Raw genomic sequence first — 19,279 nt, 5'->3', positions numbered from 1 at the left:
CAGGCCTCAGCAGACAATAAGTCGACTTGTGAACAGCATGAGACGTGGTTGTCAAGCTGTAATTGATGCTCAAGGGCACATGACAAGTTATTGAGACTGACTTTTTGTTGTGGTATACCCACAACTGTTGCCTTTTGTTTCAATAAATTGAGATTAAATCATCATTGCATGCTTCTACTTAAATGCCCTACATTCATGATATATCACTGTAGCGTGAACTTTACATTTTCCCTAAATTTCACCCAAAAGCCAAATATCCCTAACTTTTTGTGAGTAGTGTACATACAGATTCCAACAATTACAAGGTTTGAAGTTAAATCAACATTCTGATTGAATTTCTTTTTACAAGTCAATTGTTAAATAAAGAGGCTATTCATATCAATATCATAACATAGGCATGGCCAACAGGAGTAGTTTGTGTGTTGACTGTATCAAGTGTTGTGTTGTCATAATATGATTTATTGCTTGTATTTAGCAAATAATAGATAAAGGAGCTTTAAAAAAAAAGCATACTAGATTGCAATATAATAAATCACAATTTGATTATTTTCCCCCAAATTCTTGAGCCCTACCGGGAAGGCCTACACACACAAGACAACACACAGTACTCATACACCGTCACAGCAACACACACTATTGGTGGGAGACACCAACTGAACCCACACAGTTAAGTCACTGCGAACCCACACTTTAAGGTAGGACAGTTTACCTGGCCCTAAAGCAAGTTGCTAGTACCTGGTACCTCTGCCACCCACCATTGACCTCTTAAAATACACAAACATTGACATACAGATACATACAGTAATAGAGATGAGCAGCAACAGGCTGCTTGCCAGTTCCAAATGTGCTGAAGAGCGGTGGCAGCTGCCCTCCCATAGCCCAGCCCTAACTATCTGGGGGAGCTAACAGACCTCCCTCCCTTGCCGTGGAACATATAATCCCCTGCGCTTACTGCCTTCGTTGCCGGCATCCCTAAACAGCTGCCAGCAGCAGCAGCCCCTCCCAATGAGTGTAAGCCGCAGCAACGTAAACGCACCCCCAGAGCAACCCAGCAGGCTCGTCCACAGTGTCTATATGTTTGTGAGGCACAGCATGAACACAGCTGTAATCAATCGGTTTTTCATCGCAGGCAATCACACTGTCAATCTGTATGTTCATCACAATATAGATACACACCGATCATTAAAACCACTGACAGCATTAGTGGTTTTATCTGCATCCGGCTCAACCACAATTATCACGTTATCCTGATAATACTGATATGCGAGATGTATAAATGAGCATCCTATCTATGTCAGGATTGTAAATATTGCTCACTCTCTCATCATCTCACCTGCCTAATTCCCTCTCTCCCTACTTCTCTCATCACTCTCACCCTCTATCCATTATCTCACTAATGGATTGAGCATGACTCAATTATTATACTGGGAGGGGACTTTAACACAATACTTGATCCAAGTTTGGACCATTCACAAATCATAAATAATCACAAGCCCTGGCGCTCGTCGGACACAATAAAACAATATATGAGTGATCTTGCTTTTGGTGATTGTTTGCGATCAAATAATCCACTTAATAGAGAATACACATCTTATTCACCACCCAACTTAAAGCTTCTCTAGAATTGACTTTTTTTTGACAACTAACTCCCATAATGTCCAAAATCACTAATCCTGAAATCCACCCTATTGTCATCTCAGATCACGGGCGATTAGTTTCAACCTCATAAATGAAACCAACCGGAACCCTCTCGGCAGGTGGCGGTTTAATGTCTCACTTTTGACAGATACAGAATTTAATCTTTTATTTCCCAGAGAATGGACATCCTTCACTGAACTGAATGACTCTCCAGAAATATTGCCATCCTTACTCTGGGAAACGGCAAAGGCAGCTCTGAGAGGTAGTATTATTTATTATTAGCGTTCAGTATATTTCATTCTCCACTCACAAGAAAAAGAAAAGACAAGAATGGCAAAATAAACTAGATCAGCGATTAAAAGACTTGCACTCCCCTACCCACCGAGCAAACTTGATAATATCATCCATCAAAAAACACAATTCCTCGTGCAACGAACAAGAGTGACAAAATAACAAAATTGAAACACGATAGAGAAAAAACACTTATTAACATACACCCGGCAAGACATCCATAACATATTCAGACACTTTTATAATAAGCGATATCACTCAGATAATGAATCAAATGTATCAAACATTTACTCATTCTTCGATGATATCAACCTCCCTAAACGACCCACAGAGCAGGCAGGCTACCAGATTAGATCAGCCACTTACTCTAGAAGAACTCAGGGAAGCTCTCTTCTCTATGCCCAACAATAAATCCCATGGATCAGATGGCTACCCAGCAGAATTCTATAAACACTTCTGGCCACTTATATCCCCATTATTCATCAGAATAAGTCAACCTCCGCCATGCCTCTGCCCATGAATACTGCTCTTTTTTCGGTTTTGCTCAAACCCAATAAGGACCCAACCCTCACCTCCAGTTATAGACCCATAAGCCTAATTAATTTCAATTTTAAAATTATTAGTAAAACACTAACTAACAGAATTGAAAAAGTAATTCCATTTATCATTCACCCGGACCAAACAAGCTTTGTCAAGGTCAGACACTCACCCAGCAATATGCGCCATTTATTCAGACTGATCAGTTTATCTCAAAGGAACAACTAAAATACTGTTATTGCTTCTATAGATGCCGAAAAAGCTTTTGACAGAGTGAATTGGACACATCTTTTTCCACCCTCAACAAATTTGGCTTTGGAAAGTCACTCATTCAATGGATCAGAATTCTGTACAACTCACCATCTGCTTCTGTCTTCACAGTGTTTCACTCTGCCTGGCACAAGACAAGGATGTCCAATCTCCCCTTTACTATTCGCCATCTTTATTGAACCCCTCGCAGTGGCCATCCGTCAGAACAGTAATATCGTTGGCATACAAACAGGAAACTGTTTACAAATTCAGTTTGTATGCAGACAATATTTTGTTGTTTACGAAACCCAATAACCCAATAAGCACAAACCCTACCGGAAGTGTTTAATCTTATATCTAAATTCTCAGACTATTCCGTAAACTGGACTAAAGCCACGGTCTTACCACTCAGTGGGGAGGACTGGAATGCTGCAACCCAGAAACTTCCCTCAACCATCACAATGGGCAATATTTGATACCTTGGTATTGATATCTCCACCAATCTGTCAGATTTGTTTCCCCTTAACTTTGTTCCATTGCTCAAATCCATTGAAGAAGACCTAATTCGGCGGAACAACCTACCCATCTCACTAATTGGTGCGATAGCAGCGGTGAAAATGAACAGGATGTCAGGATTTATCAATATCTGATCTCTTTCTTACTGAATCAATAAGGAAAAAGAATTGCTTTAAAACACCATTCATTGAAACGACTGTCAGCGTGGTGGAGATTCCTCAAACTCAGCGGTCACACTCGGTCTCCAAACAAATTCACTCCAATCTGGCACAACCCAGATTTTTAATCCGTGTAAACGAACACGAAGACCAATTTACGCTGCTGAGGTCGTGTGATTTCCTGTGACCCTGCGGAGGCGCCTCTTGCGCCATTTTGTCTGCATCCGGGTCCCTCGCACAAGACGGGAACCACAAGTGAGAAAGTTGGTTGGACCCCCACGACCCCAGGACGAGCATGTTCCTGCCCTAGAGGAGGCTGCAGTTTCAGGGCCACATGTTTTGGACCCTGGTTTTTCGTGACAGCCAAGGATAACCTACTCTGATCAACTGCTGGCAGCGGGGTGCGAGTTTGTGATGGTCCAATACCCAGTTGTGTTGCCAATATACAGTATCTAATCAACACATCTGCCAAATTTGGTGCTTTTGTCACAAAATTGACAATTGTTATATGTTGAGCTATGCAGCCCCACTACACATAAACTTAAACATATCTAAGCTTATACCTAAAATCTAAAAGTAGCTCAATAGAAAGTAGTATTTGGGTGGAATAAACGCTTAAAACTAACTCGCTAGGTGGTGCTGTTGTGAAAAACTAGGGTCCTACGACTGCAGGCCTGAAACTGAAGCCTCTTCTAGTGCAGGAACATATTGTACTATTGGAGTGCAGCGTCCAAGCAAAAAGAAACAGCTTTTAATAATTACATCTAATGATGAAGCCACCGAATGATGATATAGATGACATTGCATCATATAACCACTGGACCGTGTTTCAGTTCTGAATATTATTTATACAAGTTTTGTGGACGTGACAGACAGACAGACAGACAGACAGACAGTTAACAGACAGCTAGATTTCTTATCTCATTCTAATTTCTAGACTGCAGTGTTTTTTGCTGCTGCAACATGTGAATTTCCCTCCAGGGTTAACATTTTTTATCTTATAAGATAGCAACATTTTGCCAGAACAGAGCATAAACCATGCAGAAAATCAAACCAGAAAAAAATAAAAACCTAAGAGCTAAGGACAAAAACATTTCAAGGGGAACATTTGCTAAAAACATGTCAACAAAGCACAGAGTTGATTATAAGTCAAGATAATTCATTTATTGCTTGTCAGGAACTGAATAGATAAAGCCCATATATTTTGCACCTTTTTTTCCTTTTCTCAGCAACCAATAAAATAAACACATACACAACAACGAAAAAAGCGGTAAAAAAAATGACAAGCATGGATATCATAATTTCCTGGTGACTGTTAACGTGTCCCCAACAAGACAGTGAAAATAGTCTAATTGAAAGTAACTGCCTCTAATTTTCGCTCTGGTCCTCTGACACGGACTTGAATGGAAACTGCAGGAATGAGGTATTGGCCAGTGTGGCGTAACACCATATATTGTCATCCTTTAGTTATGCATCATGACAAAACATATTAAGGTTTCTTTAATGAGTGCTCTCTGTTGTACACAAACAAGCCTAATCATGGCACACACGTTTACACGCTAAATAACACACACACACACACACACACACACACACACACACACACACACACACACACACACACACACACACACACACACACACACACACACACACACACACACACACACACCTAATTTATCTGTGCACACCCTTTCACATAAACACCCCTTTGGCATTTTGGGGTGTGTCCAGTGCACTGGTGGAATTCTTGAAGGCTTGGCAGACAGGTGATGTGTGATGTAAAGAGACATGCCGACTCTTAGCACCCCACTGTCTGGTTGAAGTGTCTCTTCCCGTCCAGATACAGCATAGATTCTGAAAAATGGAAAATGTCACATAATTCCTCAAACCGCAATCGCAATTTAACACAACGCAATTTTCAAATCGATAGGCTTGCGATTCATTATTTATTTATTTTATGTTAGACAATCTAACCAGGGCCGGCTCTTCCTATAGGCAAGATACGCGGTCGCCTAGCGTGCCATCCCAGGGGGGAGAGGGAGGGGCGGAGAGGGAGCGATCCAGGCACATTTTATGCACCCGTCTGCCTCTCCGTCGATGCACGCGCCAGCAACGGAGTGCCCAGGATCAGTGCGCCAGAACAGTGTGCTTTTATTTTATGTCTCCTAATGGAACGAAACTGTGTGTGACGGGGACACTTTCTCCCTGACTACCCTCCCTCCCAGTGTGTGGCGTGTGCTGCTGGCAGAGCTCAAAAGACCTGTAGAGTCTGGACGGAGCCTCCTCCAGAAAAATACGTCCGGTTGTTTTTTTGATTTGTTTTCTATTTAATGAGCATAAAGCTGTCCCTGAGCGCACAGAGCAGTGCTCCATGTATAAGGACGCATGCGCAAAATATTTTTATAAAAAACAATGAATTTCTGCTGAAACACTGCATATATTTCAAATGTTTTTTTCAAAAGCAAACTATTACAAGACTTGAAGTTAAATCAATTAGTCAATATTTTAGTGAGATTATAGGTTTTTCTTTTTACAATTCAATAGTTAAATAAAGATATGTTTTTAATCTCAATTCATGCATCAATTCATCTCATTTCATCATAACATGTAGGCCTGGCCTACATGAAAGAGCAGTTTTATGTTGACTGTATCCAATGTTGTGTTGGTCATACTATAGAATGATGTATTGCTTGTGTTAGTGAATAATAAAGAAAATAAAGAACTTTAAAATAAATTGCATACTAAATCGCAATTTGATTATTTTCCCAAATCGATCAGCCCTACCGCATATAAATCTTTTGTTTTACTCACCTCCGTAGGTCTTTGGAACAATGTTGGGGACATCGCTGTCGGTGACAAAGGTGAAGTGGAAGACATTGGTGGTGTTGTGCTGCCGTGTCAGAGGGTCCAGCACCTCAGTGTGAACTCTGACCTGGATGTGCTTGCCCTCAGTGTAACACACCTGACGGGGCAGAGGAGGCTGTTGATGCCACATCTGATAGTGCAGTTCAATAACATCATAAAAATCCATCATACTGTAGTATGATAGTCAAAATTAATCCTCAATATTTTGGGTATTAAGAGAACACAGCTGGACGTTTTCGGCCTTGCTCGCTTTTTGAAAGCCTAAACTTGGGCCATGGAAGATGCCTTTGAGATACTGCTAAATGGTCACACTGATCCAAGCACAGAGCCCTACCTGTGAAGAGAGCATCAGCAAGGAGCCAATCTCAACTGGCTTCTGGAACAGGATGTCGTCTACAGCCACCAGGCTGGGCCGGCAGCCTCTGCAGCACATGAGGACAACAACAATCTAATTAAGTTAGAAAACAAACAGCAAGCTCATTCATCGATCCAACAGTGAATTTGAGATAAAATTTTGTGTCATGTGAATACCTTAAATTTTACTTTAAGTTTTAACCCAAGGTTATGATTAACTTGCTTTTTTTTGGTGAAATGGTAAAGGGGGTTGTGTGCCAGTCAAGGTGTCCTAAACAAAACACCTTCTATTGTTTCTATTCTAACTAGGGCCAGGTTTTGAAATAAAACTATTATGGTATTTACTAAATTACATTAATATATTAAGTGTAAATCATTTGGCATTCAATGTTGATTTTTGATACGTAAATAATGAATGTCTTCAACGCCAATCACAAAAAATAACTAACTTTTGAATAGTAATATTAAATAACCCTGCAACTCTATTTTTTTTATAAAAGGCTTTTTTTTTATTTTTATTTTAAAGCAGCATGACCTCTAACCCAGTATTTATTGCATGGAAAAAAAAGATAATATGGGAACTGGCATTGTAGTCAAGTTATGTTTTAGAATTGAAAAACTCCAAGCCTTAAACTTACATACCTACCTACATTTACAGTAACATCTCTACCTCTCTCATAAACGCTCACCCGTAGGAGCAAGCATTGGCCCAGCCAAGCTCATAAGCCTTCCTCATCAGAAAACCTCCGAAGATCCTGTTGAAGATGTTCCTCTCCTGCACGACACAGACCAGACGCAGACTGGACATTACACCACAAAACACACAGATGTTGGACACTTAAATATGCGTGGAGGAGCTTTGGATGACCCTTCTAGCAAGCAGGAATTAACAAGTACTTTTAACTTGTATTTAGTGAGTTAAGTCATGAAGCAATGGCATGTTAACCACCATTTGCAAGTCCCAGTTGCATTGAATTACAAGTTAGGGGCTCTAGGCTCTCTCTTGTACGTGCCCCTGTTTGGGGACATTATGGAATTACATCTCAGACTGTAGCAAAAATAAGACTTCACTGATCTTGTAATTTTGGCCCAACTGACCTTCGACCTCTGAGCCCTTCACCTTACCTGAGGGTGGCAGATCTCTAGACCCTTGACTTTAGCATTCTCCATCCACACAGAGTTTGGGGGCAGGACTCTGCTGCTGAAACTAACTGTCCTGGACGGAAAACAAAAACACCCTCACACACAAAAAACGCACAGTGGTGTACTGTAAAAAAAGGCTGGCTTAAAACTGCACTTCATTTTGTTTTTCTATCGCAATATCTATTCAACGCGTGAAGCGCACTTGGAGTCAAGAGTGTTGAGGAAGAGGCTGTGGACTATCTTCCTCTCCTCGGCTGTGGGAGCCACCTTCAGGAGAGACGCAGTGCTCAGCTCCACTCGACGCATCTTATTGGCTACAGACACATACACATGCAGGGAAAGCACAAAAGGATCAATAAACGAAGAGAGCCAGATATACACACACAAAATGCAAAACTACAGGTTTGGTTCCATACTATTCATAATGTTTGTAATTATTTTTTAATTCCTTACTCTCCCCCTGCTGCAGCAGCTTCTCGTCTTCTGACCCTTCTGGTTTCAGTGGATTCACAAATGCTGCTCTGCAAGGGCAGAGAGAGAGCAGGAGAGAGAGAGAGAGACATTTGAAGCCACTATAAAGGCGAGATTCATCAGAAAACTTAAGAGTGAACATCACAAACTATGACTGACTGACTGACTGACTGACTGACTACCACGTAAGATATTTCACCTCTTGTTTTCTGGATCTCTGGCCACCATGACAAACGTAGCATCCAAGACTGGACTGTAGGCTCCGTCGTGGAACTGGTAAACAAGACAACAAGAATGTCCGATCAGTAAAGTTTTTCTCCCGTCAGCAAAATAATTTGGGAGCTAAACGGAGATTGTTTATTGAGCAAAGGATGTATTTTTTGGGGTGTATTTGTGTAGGTTAGACTGCCAACCTGAGACATATGCATCGTGGCTTCAATGGAGGTCTTCCCCACCCACGTCACATGACCAGTGAACTTGATGTCGCAGTCAGGGTAGATAATGTGCTTTCTCATGTCTGTGTTGTCAAAAGAAGGCATAATAGATTAATGCTAGAATCATTTTTGCATCAACCCTTTCACAAAGTTGTTGCCAAATTTCACAAATGTCATGGCTTAATCTAGAAATTCACTTTCTTTTCCATTTAACATACCTATTTTGTCCACTAGAGCGGTGACAATGGATAGAGGAGACTTTGGTAGAGCCGGATTATGGGTGTGAGAGTAAGAGATGAGCACTGACAGAGAAAAATGACACACAAAGGGTGAGGTGAGTTGTTGAATTAAGGGTGTGGCTTGTGTTAAATACCAAATCCATTTTACAATCATATAATGCACGATACCTGCTAAACTATCCAGGTCTTCCAGGATTCTCCCGAACCTGAAAAGAGATAAACATAATGTATGAGTTATGCGGTGTGAAGACATCCACTGGGGAACTCCTCCACAGTCTGCATAAATCAAAGACGACTTTCTGTGACTGTGCCTGCCCTGGGTGGAGCATTAACCCCACCTGACACTGTTGTGGAAGGTGAGGTACTTCTCTCTGAGCTGGGGCTGGGAGCCCAGGGGCAGGTGGACTTCCAGGTGGCTGTCCTTCATAGACCGTGGGGGCAGGTCGCTCTGAGACTTGGCGAGCATAGACGACAACGACACACGCTCAGCCATAGCCTGCTGGTGGTCACTGTTTGTCCGGGGAGAGCCGAGTGTGTGTCAGAGAAAGAGAAATAGGAAATAGTTGCTCACAACCCTGTCCTGGGTGCCTCACTCGGTTCAGATGCGTGCAACAATTTTGGAAACAGATTTTTTTCTGAGCGGGTACAAACGTGGCCAATTGGCTTTTTTTGAACCACTGTGACTAAAGCACACCATCCTTTCACCTATTTAGTATCTAATCGTAAGATATGACTGATGCTTTATTACCTCCAGTTGGTGGAAGCTCCTACTATCTTCCTCAACCTATTGCGTACTGAAAAATAAAACAACGACAAAGAAAAAAAATTCAAAGTATTTCAAGTCACTTTGTTAGTCTGTATGGTAAGCTATAGCTCCGATAAGCCAAAATATCTACGCATGCATGTTTTGTATCATCTCAAGCAACCCTAGCCTCCTATTGAATATGCATGCATGATTTCTCAAAGGTTACGCAAGGAGAGCATCTTGTGGGGCAGCTATAAGATGAAAAGAAACTGTATTGAGACCGTTGGTGACTCCAGATCCAGAGGGCAAATATTACATCATGTTAGTAAAGATCAGGTGACCAGAACTTGTAGCTGCCAAACGGAGCAAGGAGGTTCATGGACTAACATAAAAACCAAGTCCATCAAGCACAGTAGATATACAGTATGAAATAGTTTGTTTTATATGGAAAAGGACAATGTGCAAATGAGAAGCCCAGAATATATGGTAAATGAGAAGAAAGGTGTGCAGGAGAAATGTCAGTGAATTGGGAGTAAATTAGAGAGAATTAGGTTTGAATTCAGTTTTAAAGATCAATAGAATATCTTTGGGTTTACCATTAGACACATGTAAGTGTCCACTTCCTGTGGAGAAAGCAAAACACAAAAGTAATGGGGGAGGTGTCAGACAAATGAACTGCATAAAGGCCAGAACGGACAAATAGTTTGGATGGGGTTTTTTGTTGCATACTGTTAGCCAAAATAATTATGGAGGCTGAATGGCATAACGTTTAAGTCTTTTGGCTAAAATCTGTTAGGGTAACAAATCAACAACAACATATCATAGCTTGAAACCCCATGTATCAGAATTGGTTCCTACTGTCTGACTTATTAATAATCCATCTTGACCGTCGCAGTTTCCCAGACAGAAAGTCCTTTCGTGGGGGGGATGGTAGCTCAGGAGGTAGAGCTGGTCGTCTAGTAATCTAAAGGTTGCTGGTTGGATCCCAGGCTCCTCCTGCTAGCATGCTGTAGTGTCCTTGAGCAAGACACTTCACCCCTAATTGCTCCTGATGGCTGCGTCCGTCGGTGTTTGAATAATTGTAAGTCGCTTTGGATAAAAGCGTCTGCTAAATGCAATGCAATCAAAATCCTCTCAACGCCACAGGAACACACTTTGGAAGAGGGTTTGTTACTCGCTAAATTTTTAAGGTGCGGTCCAGTATATGAAGAGGTTTACAAAAGTCGGGGGGGGGGGGGGGGGGGCAGTCAAGCAGTCAAGCAACCAGACCCGCCTTCACCTTCCATCATGTCTGGAGCCATGCCCGATGGAGACGCCACCCCTGCAGAGAACTTCCTCATTGTCAACGAAACGGCCGACCTTAACAGCAGCAACCTGTCAAACAGGGAACAGGCAAGGACTCATCACACACACCCACAGATGTTGTCCTCTTGGTTAAGTATATACGTATTAGGCCATCCCAGAAGGTTGCAGTCTCGTACCGTAGCCCTCAACTCAGACGCAAGTGCCAAGCAAAGAAACGGGGCATGGGGGGGGGGCAAATTGCATTTGATCTCCTGACATATTCTGACAGCTGTGTGTGAAGCCAAATAACTGTAAGAGTAAAGGACAAACTTTATTTTACCATGGAAATGTCACGTCTGTGAAGTGGCTAAATTGTGTTCTCGGCTATTCTTCGCGTAATTCAAACACGTCCGTCGAGCCAGATGCTGCTCATGGAAGACTGCTTTCACTGATCCGTGTCACCCAGGTATGCAATGTTCAGGCTGGGTACACGCCCATTGTGTGCCCAGTCCACACCCATGTCGGGCCTATTGTGGTTCCATGCGGGAATCACTGTAGTTTACACGTATAGTCATGGAAATCGAACGAATGGAAGAGAATTAGAAAGTCAACAGTAGGAATGCGGTCGATCGGAGAGCATAGAAAGCTACAACTGAGCTAAAGAAAGCACAGTAGTTCACGTATCGCTCGAGCAAACGTTACTCCACAAATACAAAAACACTAAACCGTAACTGATTGAATTGATATCACTGACCTTGGTGAGGACATGGTGTTTCTTTTTTTATTAACTTTTAAATCGGGACTTTTATGTCCTGAAGAAGCTGGACGGGTGAGGATGCAGCCGTGGATACCCGCAACAGACGCGCACGCAGGGAGGGGGCGCGACGCACTTCTTCCGGGTTGCGCGCCCGCCGTCGCCCCGCCTACGTGACGACGCACCGTTTAGCCTGGTCCGACGCGACAACAAACCCGAAGAAGACGAAAGCAATTTAAATGCGAATTCACTCACAGAAAAAACAACAGCACACAAATTCATCGTTTTTATTTTTACTTTTGCTTGATTTTTTTCTGGTTGCAGCATTTCACATCCACGACTTATACATCTCTCAACCAAAAAAAACCAGTAGAAACGTTAACTAGTTTTCCAAACATACAGCTTATTCGCAGATACAGTAAACGTTTGTTCCCTAAAGATATACGTTGAAAATGTTGTCATCTTTCCTTCCCTTTTACACTTCCGAGCCTTTTTTATTTATTTATTTTTTTACACTTTTTATTTAATGACGTTGTGATCCATAGCATAAACTGCAAGGAACAAAGTCGCCTGTCATTTCAAATAACAGTACAACGCAACACCAAGCTGCTTGTGAACAACAGAAAACAAAACATGAATGGGGTTAACACAGTAAATTTATGGAAGACGGAGAGAAACGAGAGAAAAATAAACATCTATATTCACGTCGACGTTTGAACGTTTGACACTAGTTCTCTTATTCAGGCTTTCAATCGAAATGAACTGTGACTCGCGTCCCAGCGCACGGGTTCCAATGGAAGCAGCGCCCGCGGCGACTGGTTCGGTATCACATCGCCACGGGTGTCGCGTGTTACATCATTAATATGAGGCGATCGAACGAAGGAACCACGTTTTTTTTTTTTTACTTTTTTTTATATATATATTGTCGACACACCCGGCGACCCCAGCCAAAGTGTCCCTGGTTTGTTTCAATCCCTGGGGAAAGCACACAGAGAGTGATTTAGCTGCAGCTGACCTACATTGGTCCACCAGAGGTCAGCCCTGGAAAAGCCTGGAGATCTGCCACGTGTGTGTGTGTGTGTGTGTGTGTGTGTGTGTGTGTGTGTGTGACTTATAGTTCAGATTTTGTTGCAATTTGTTTTATTTTATTAATATTATCGAGGATGCACATAGGGAAGCATTTCCATATACAGGGGATTAGTATTTTTTTAAGGATTGTTGTATTGGGGTACAGCAGCAAAAAATATAATGTAGTGAAAGAAAATACAATATACTGTATTCAAAATGTGATCGTTGCACCACACGAATTACAAAAAAATGCTGTGGCAGGGGCAAAGTGGCCATAAGGATGCAAGTGGCTGGTTATAAATATACTAGGGATACGACATTGTTGTTAGGTTATTATAATGCTGTTTTGGTGCTCCTTGTTTTGCAGTGCATGCATTGATTTACCAGGCAGAAGAGCTATCAACAGCTAATGGAATCTCTCTATTCTATTTCGTTATTTGCCGGTTGAAGCAAGGGTGGTGTTGTGCAGCTTTTTGCATGCTGCAACAAGAACAAATTACAGATGTTGGTTGGCAATTAAACAAAAGATGATTCTGGCATGGTTTTACTCAAATTCTAAGCCCCCACTTATTTAGCATACCACCTAGAATTTTCCATTCGATAATTTCGCTGCAACCTTGTATGACTACATATGACAAATGGGTCTTGTCGAAACTTGAAACTTAACAAATTGCACAGACAACACACCCCGGTCGAGCCCTGCCCCCAACTATCCACATCAAACGAAATCCCTGGTTAACTTTTTGCTTTTGTTTAACCTGACGATCCTTGCAGAGAACGACTCAAACTTCAATCGCACCATTTAAAAAAAAAAAAAAGGAGAATCGTCATTGTCATTATCTGCATTTCGTCGAATTGGAAGCAAAAAAAAAAAACCCCAAAAAAACAAAGCTAAAAAGTGTCAACAAAACAGACGGGGGGAGGGGAGGAGCAAAGAAAAAAAAAAAAGTTGTGACGCGTCACTTTCCTCGACTCCTATTGGTCGGAAACCAGAGAGTTCCGGTAAGAGTGCCGGCCCCCCCGCGAGGACATATAAATAGCGCGACATAAACAAAGGCGCAGGCAGTCCAGCTGACGGCCACCCTACAGGGCTCATCTGCTGCATGCACTGCTCCCCCGACTCCCGCGTCAGGATCCCCGGCTGTTGTGGAGGGTAAGCCCCCCTCGAAGCGAATGAAGAAATACCTCCTGCTTCGCTTCACATACCGAGGACTTGTGAGAAAAGGAAAAAGGAGTAAAAGAAGGAAATGGACAAGTTTAAGTTACGGAAAGCTGAACCCAAGGACGTGTCCGACATACTACGGCTCATAAAGGTAGGTAGGCCCCCGTCGCCGTATCCCGGGCTTGTTTTGTCGGCGCTTTAGCGACTCTCTTCCGCGATAGGGTCGGTGGATACCAAATATGGCCGGGCGCGTCACGGGGTCAGCGGGTCCCTTTCCCGACAACAACAACGACAACATTGTTGTATAGTTCTAAAAATGGACCTGTTTATTCGAACGAGTACATTTTAATATAGAAGTGTAAATAATAATAATGTGTAGTGTGTCTTATTAAAGATTGTCGTTTAAACACTTGAGAAACGCGGTATGAGCAGATAACATTGGTCAAATAATCAACAAAAAAAAATGTCCATGTTCTAGGAACTTGCAAAATACGAAGAAATGGAAGACAAAGTATTGCTGACCGAGAAAGGTGAGTTCAGCCAAATGTTTTGGTGCGTGGGTGCGGAGGAGCCTCAGGCACACTGCATCGTAATAATACTTCGTCTTCCCCCTGCAGAGCTCCTGGAGGACGGCTTTGGGGAGCACCCATTTTACCACTGCATTGTGGCAGAAAGGGAAGAGGAGACCAGCATTGAAGGTATGACGACCCGCTTCGGTTCTGATGTCTGACTGACTGGGATTCAACACCCCGGCACACAACAGAGATCCCTGTGGAGGAAGAAGTGTCCTCATATCCATTTTGTTTACCCTAATCTAGCAACTATGATCAAATGATAAATGCTTAATGGTAACTGTAGTGGTATTTTCTGCGGAGACTGCCTATGTATGTATGTATGTATGTATGTATGTATGTATGTATGTATGTAGCTGCTGAAAAGTCCTTTTTTTTTTTTTTTTTAAACGCACAAGCAAACAACATGTATCTCTTCCTTCAGGTCCAGCGGTGATTGGGTTTGCCATGTACTACTTCACCTATGACCCCTGGATCGGCAAGCTGCTCTACCTCGAAGACTTCTTCGTCATGGAGGAGTATCGAGGTGAGCGATGCATGTCTTCTCTTCCAAACGCCCCGCCCTGCAAATAAATCCAGTCTCCCTGCGGCTTGTTAATCTAATCTTTATCTTTTAATTTATTTTTAGGCAAAGGCATTGGCTCCGAGATCTTGACGCTTCTAAGTCATGTAAGTATTGTTTTGGTTATGATACTATGTCCATTGAGTGTCTGTGGAGGAGCAGACGGCTCAAAAGCTCGAACACATTCGATTGTAAGGGCAGGGGTTTAAATCGACCAAAAGATCATATTCGCATGCTTTTTCTGCATTATCTGTTTCCTTCTCTAGTTGGCGATGAAGACTCGCTGCAGCAGCATGCACTTTGTCGTGGCAGAGAGCAACAGCCCATCCATCGAGTTCTACAAGCGCCGTGGCGCCGATGACCTCTCTCAGGCCGAGGGCTGGAGGCTGTTTCGCTTTGACAAGGCGAGTCTCCTCAAGATGTCCTCTCCTGCAGAGGAGTGAGCTGGCCCAGGTCCTGGTGGAAGGGAGGCATCGTGGTGGGAGTCGTGCCAGAGACATGGACGAAGAGTCAAGGCTGATATATTTCCAAACTATCAACATACCTGCGCCTTATAATTGCCAGGGACACTTAAGGAAATCTGATTGGATTTCTGCAGTTCACCGTGCGTCGCAGCACAATGGTGGTGGTAACTAGCTCAGGATTCGCCCTAACTCTTTGTTTTTTTGACTCTCGTCGACTTAACTAGGCTTGCCTCTCTGCGCAAGTTGGAAGTCAACATCCATTTACAGCGGTGTAGCTTGAGGGCATTAACCCAATATGCATAGTTTAGAATTTAGGTATTGATTTCATTTATAGATATATTTATATACAATGTTTATCAACTATTCCTTATGATTCTTTTTTATTTTTTTTTCATAATATCTACAATGAACACGTGTCTGTGGGCCGGTGTGTAATTATCTTGTAATGTTTAGTGTGCTAATAAAGTTTATATTGATCAAATTACAGCTTCCATTTCATGTTTTCTTGTCACGGTTTGCATGGCCTTGTGGTTCCACAATACTATTGAGGCTTCCTCCAGGAGTGTGTATTACTGAAGTAAAGGTACTATTAATTTGCGGTGAAATATGAACTGAAAGATATAACCAAAAGTAGCTCTCCGTATGACTGTGAGAAAGTAGTCAAATTGTCACCTCAGTTTAATCTCACTATGCGAACAATAGGCAATATTGTTGTACCACACTTCGTTTTTACTGGTTTATTGTTTCATATTTATAACTACACTTTGGTTAGTTAAATGGAGAAACAAAACCCACAACAGGGAGCAAGAATGAGGGATGTGACCATTAAAGAATAAAAACCATATTGGCTACTTAACAAAAGAGTAAAGTACAGCTACTTTAGTACATGTAATAATTTCATGTTATTTTTCCAAGCTCAGACACTTAAAGGGGACCTTTTATGCTTTTGTTTATTTTATGTCATATAAAAATATATGATTAGAATGTGGGATGTTCAAATTAAACATGGCCAAGTGCAAATAATGAGGTAAACTAATGACAAAGTAATCTCTGAACAAAACGCACAGGCTTCACACCACTCTGAACGCTCCGTTTCCAAAGGTTTTTTTCTACTATGCACGAGCTGCCGTCAGTTTGTCACAGATTTCTTTATATGGTCATCTGCTCCACCCCATCCGCTGTGGTTTCTCCAAACAAAATCAAGAAGGGTGTGTAAGTAGGCCCAGTGCGATGTCCCCCACAAGATCGAAACTCAGAAACTTGTCTTAAACCTTTTAAATTAGATGTAGTTTTTTTTTGATGATTCTGTAATTTAATGAAACACAAAAGCCCCAAGCCCCGCCATATCCTGCACTGCTCAGGACACCGCGGTGAAAGTTGGAACAAACTTTTATATCAGGCCTTGTAGATCTAATATGAGTGAAGATTCAACACCTGGATTGCTTATTTTTTCACCTCAAATTTGTTCAGAAACAGATTTTAGTGGAGTGATGAAATCAGTGAAAGTTAACAGACTAAATCCAACGAAACACGGAAGCCATGCTCATACCCCATTGGCTCACAGAACCTGGGACTGGTGCTCAAACCCCATTAGCTCACAGACCTCGGGGCCTCCAGAGGGGGGCTCCTCCCACTAAAACTCAGTGTCAGAAACACAATGGATTTAGAGGTATGCTAGAATGGCCCTCACGCATAATCCGAGTAGTATTTTCAGCAAAATAAAATGTAGGAACATGTTTTGGGGACCTCAGAGACCTATATTAACTTGTGTTAAAAGCAGCATATTAGGTCCCGTTTATCATTCAAATCACATGTAACTAGCAATCTTACACACGTAAGTAACTACATATCTCCCTAAGGTATATGCATACGAGGTTGTCCAGCTGGAGGAATCACCTTGACACAACCACGATCTGTGCTGTTTGGGAAGCAAACCTTTGTATTGTATAACCATGACTGTGGGCGTGTCAACACACAATGTGTTTGAGGATTGGATTTGAGGAAGACAAAAACAAAACAAAAGCTTTTAATTATTTAATTTGCCTCAAATCCATTGATAAAATATGTCAACTTAACTTCTTACTTTTATTTTACATTTTAATCATTCACGGTTTCCTGTTTTGTTTTTCCATCTCATTTAGTTTTCCTGTTTTCTCTGTCAAATAATCTCATATGGAAGAAGAAAGAAGAAACAGTCTTTATTTGTCACACAACACACCACACTACAACACATGCTTGCACACACACACACATGCACATGCTTTGGATGGTGGCCGGTGAAATGGTTCCTCTGCATTTGACCCATCCTGGCTTCGCCTTCCTTCGGGGGCACAGCCAGGAGCAGTGGGCAGCATACGTGGACGCGCCCGGGGACCAGGTGATAAGTGTCCATCGCTGGTCAGACGTTGACGGGTGCATGTTTTTGAGGGGGGTCCTTACTGACGTGAGGTGGAGGAAACCCCATGTGAGCACGGGGAGAACATGCAAACTCCACACAGAAAGGCTCCTATTTGGGAGATAACCCGCCGGAGCACGGTGCCAACAGCGCCCCAGGCGGGATATAATAATTTGCAGATTAGGATTTTATTTTTCAGGCTGTTTTTTTTCCCACTGGACAACAGACAGACAGGTCCATGCTTACCCTTTGCAAATAGCCCCAAGTAGCCTCTCTGAACTCTTTGCTGTCTATGGGGGTTGGAGTGTTTATTATGAAGTTATTATGAAGTCATGGCACCACCACATTGATCATAGTGGGTTCGTGGTCAGGGGGTTCCATGGTTATTGAAAACATGAACCATTGCACAGCGGGAGGCTTCGGTTGCACCTTTTTTTTGTGTCGGTTTATTGAGGAGGAAGCTTTACGAACGACATACTGCAATACGAATAAAAAAAAACCTGTCCAACGAGGGCCTCGGCGTTGCCTCAGACTCGTCAGCGCATAAACACGCGGAACTAAATAACTAAATGACTAAATGACTAAATGACTAAATGACTAAATTACTAAATGGAACGGACGCGGCAACGACCCACCGCCGCTGGCCACAACGAGCAGGCTCATCGTTCTGCTTCCCGTCCGGGGGTAAACAAAGAGGAGGAGCCGACGCGACTGCGAATGTGCGATGCCGGCTGCCGCCGTGGAGCCGTTAGAAGCGTATTTTCCCTCCGGAGTGTCGCGCTTAAATGGGTTAAATCACTTTTTTTTTTTCAAGAACCGCATCGCTGTTTGGTGCCGACGGAGGAGTTGAACGCGGTGCTCTCGCGTGGCACGGTTGGTCTGGGGATAAAGTTTCGGCTCCAGGTTATTACCTATAATAATAACAGAACGAAACCAAAAATGTATAAGTAAAGAAGGGCTTCTATTGCCAGGTGATCAGCCATTGATCACTCTCAACTTTTTTTCATTGTATAATATTGAATATTTCATTTTCTTTTACATTTTCAAATACGAATTGTGGTCCTAATATGCCGCTTACGTCTACTTGACGTTCGCCAATACCCTTTCCAGGACTGACGTCTTGGTGATTTTTTTGTGCACTGTTGGATGACAATTTTGAGCCCAAACCTGTGCAGAATGAGGCCTACTGTAGTAATTAACCAAAAACACAGTGTTTACGATGTATGTGTATTCGCATGCAGGTGTTTCATTTCCCAATTTATTTTCCCATTGTGCTGACGTGAATGTCCTTAAATTGAGTATACCACATTCAGAGTACCGCCAGTTTGAGGAATTACTGTGAAAATCTTCCATCTAAGAATTACAGGGAATAAAA

The 19,279-nt window shown here is 42.4% G+C and overlaps 2 protein-coding genes across 2 annotated transcripts; one reads left to right on the top strand and one right to left on the bottom strand.

Annotated features, from left to right (window-relative positions):
- Positions 1-4,538: 4,538 nt before the first annotated feature.
- acot9.1 (acyl-CoA thioesterase 9, tandem duplicate 1) lies at positions 4,539-11,784 on the bottom strand. Its single transcript, XM_080019869.1, has 16 exons — positions 11,682-11,784; positions 10,923-11,017; positions 10,240-10,266; positions 9,647-9,692; positions 9,237-9,407; positions 9,067-9,104; positions 8,878-8,961; positions 8,639-8,742; positions 8,425-8,498; positions 8,208-8,275; positions 7,957-8,068; positions 7,737-7,827; positions 7,301-7,386; positions 6,592-6,679; positions 6,204-6,354; positions 4,539-5,246 (listed from the first exon to the last, which is right to left on the bottom strand). The coding sequence occupies exons 1-16, from the start codon at positions 11,693-11,695 to the stop codon at positions 5,191-5,193; spliced, it is 1,305 nt and encodes a 434-aa protein (XP_079875995.1). The 5' UTR covers positions 11,696-11,784; the 3' UTR covers positions 4,539-5,190.
- Positions 11,785-13,823: 2,039 nt separating this feature from the next.
- LOC307244594 (diamine acetyltransferase 1-like) lies at positions 13,824-15,995 on the top strand. Its single transcript, XM_080019836.1, has 6 exons — positions 13,824-14,062; positions 14,390-14,441; positions 14,529-14,609; positions 14,908-15,009; positions 15,112-15,152; positions 15,312-15,995. The coding sequence occupies exons 1-6, from the start codon at positions 13,997-13,999 to the stop codon at positions 15,486-15,488; spliced, it is 519 nt and encodes a 172-aa protein (XP_079875962.1). The 5' UTR covers positions 13,824-13,996; the 3' UTR covers positions 15,489-15,995.
- The last annotated feature ends 3,284 nt before the right edge of the window (positions 15,996-19,279 follow it).

This window comes from Zeus faber (genome assembly GCF_960531495.2).
Source record: "Zeus faber genome assembly, chromosome: 19".
Lineage (NCBI taxonomy): Eukaryota > Metazoa > Chordata > Actinopteri > Zeiformes > Zeidae > Zeus > Zeus faber.
Note: the sequence above shows the minus strand (reverse complement) of the source record. Positions and strands in the feature narration are given on the sequence as shown.

What these genes read in the sequence shown, in the direction of transcription:
- acot9.1 (XM_080019869.1), bottom strand. An exon ending in GGAGCTTCCACCAACTGGAG is followed by an intron (nt 9,408 to 9,646) that starts GTAATAAAGCAT and finishes CCGGACAAACAG; the next exon opens with TGACCACCAGCAGGCTATGG. An exon ending in GCTGCTGCAGCAGGGGGAGA is followed by an intron (nt 8,069 to 8,207) that starts GTAAGGAATTAA and finishes ATGTGTCTGTAG; the next exon opens with CCAATAAGATGCGTCGAGTG.
- LOC307244594 (XM_080019836.1), top strand. Translation starts at nt 13,997, where the DNA reads ATGGACAAGTTTAAGTTACGGAAAGCTGAACCCAAGGACGTGTCCGAC. An exon ending in CGTCATGGAGGAGTATCGAG is followed by an intron (nt 15,010 to 15,111) that starts GTGAGCGATGCA and finishes ATTTATTTTTAG; the next exon opens with GCAAAGGCATTGGCTCCGAG. An exon ending in TCTTGACGCTTCTAAGTCAT is followed by an intron (nt 15,153 to 15,311) that starts GTAAGTATTGTT and finishes TTCCTTCTCTAG; the next exon opens with TTGGCGATGAAGACTCGCTG.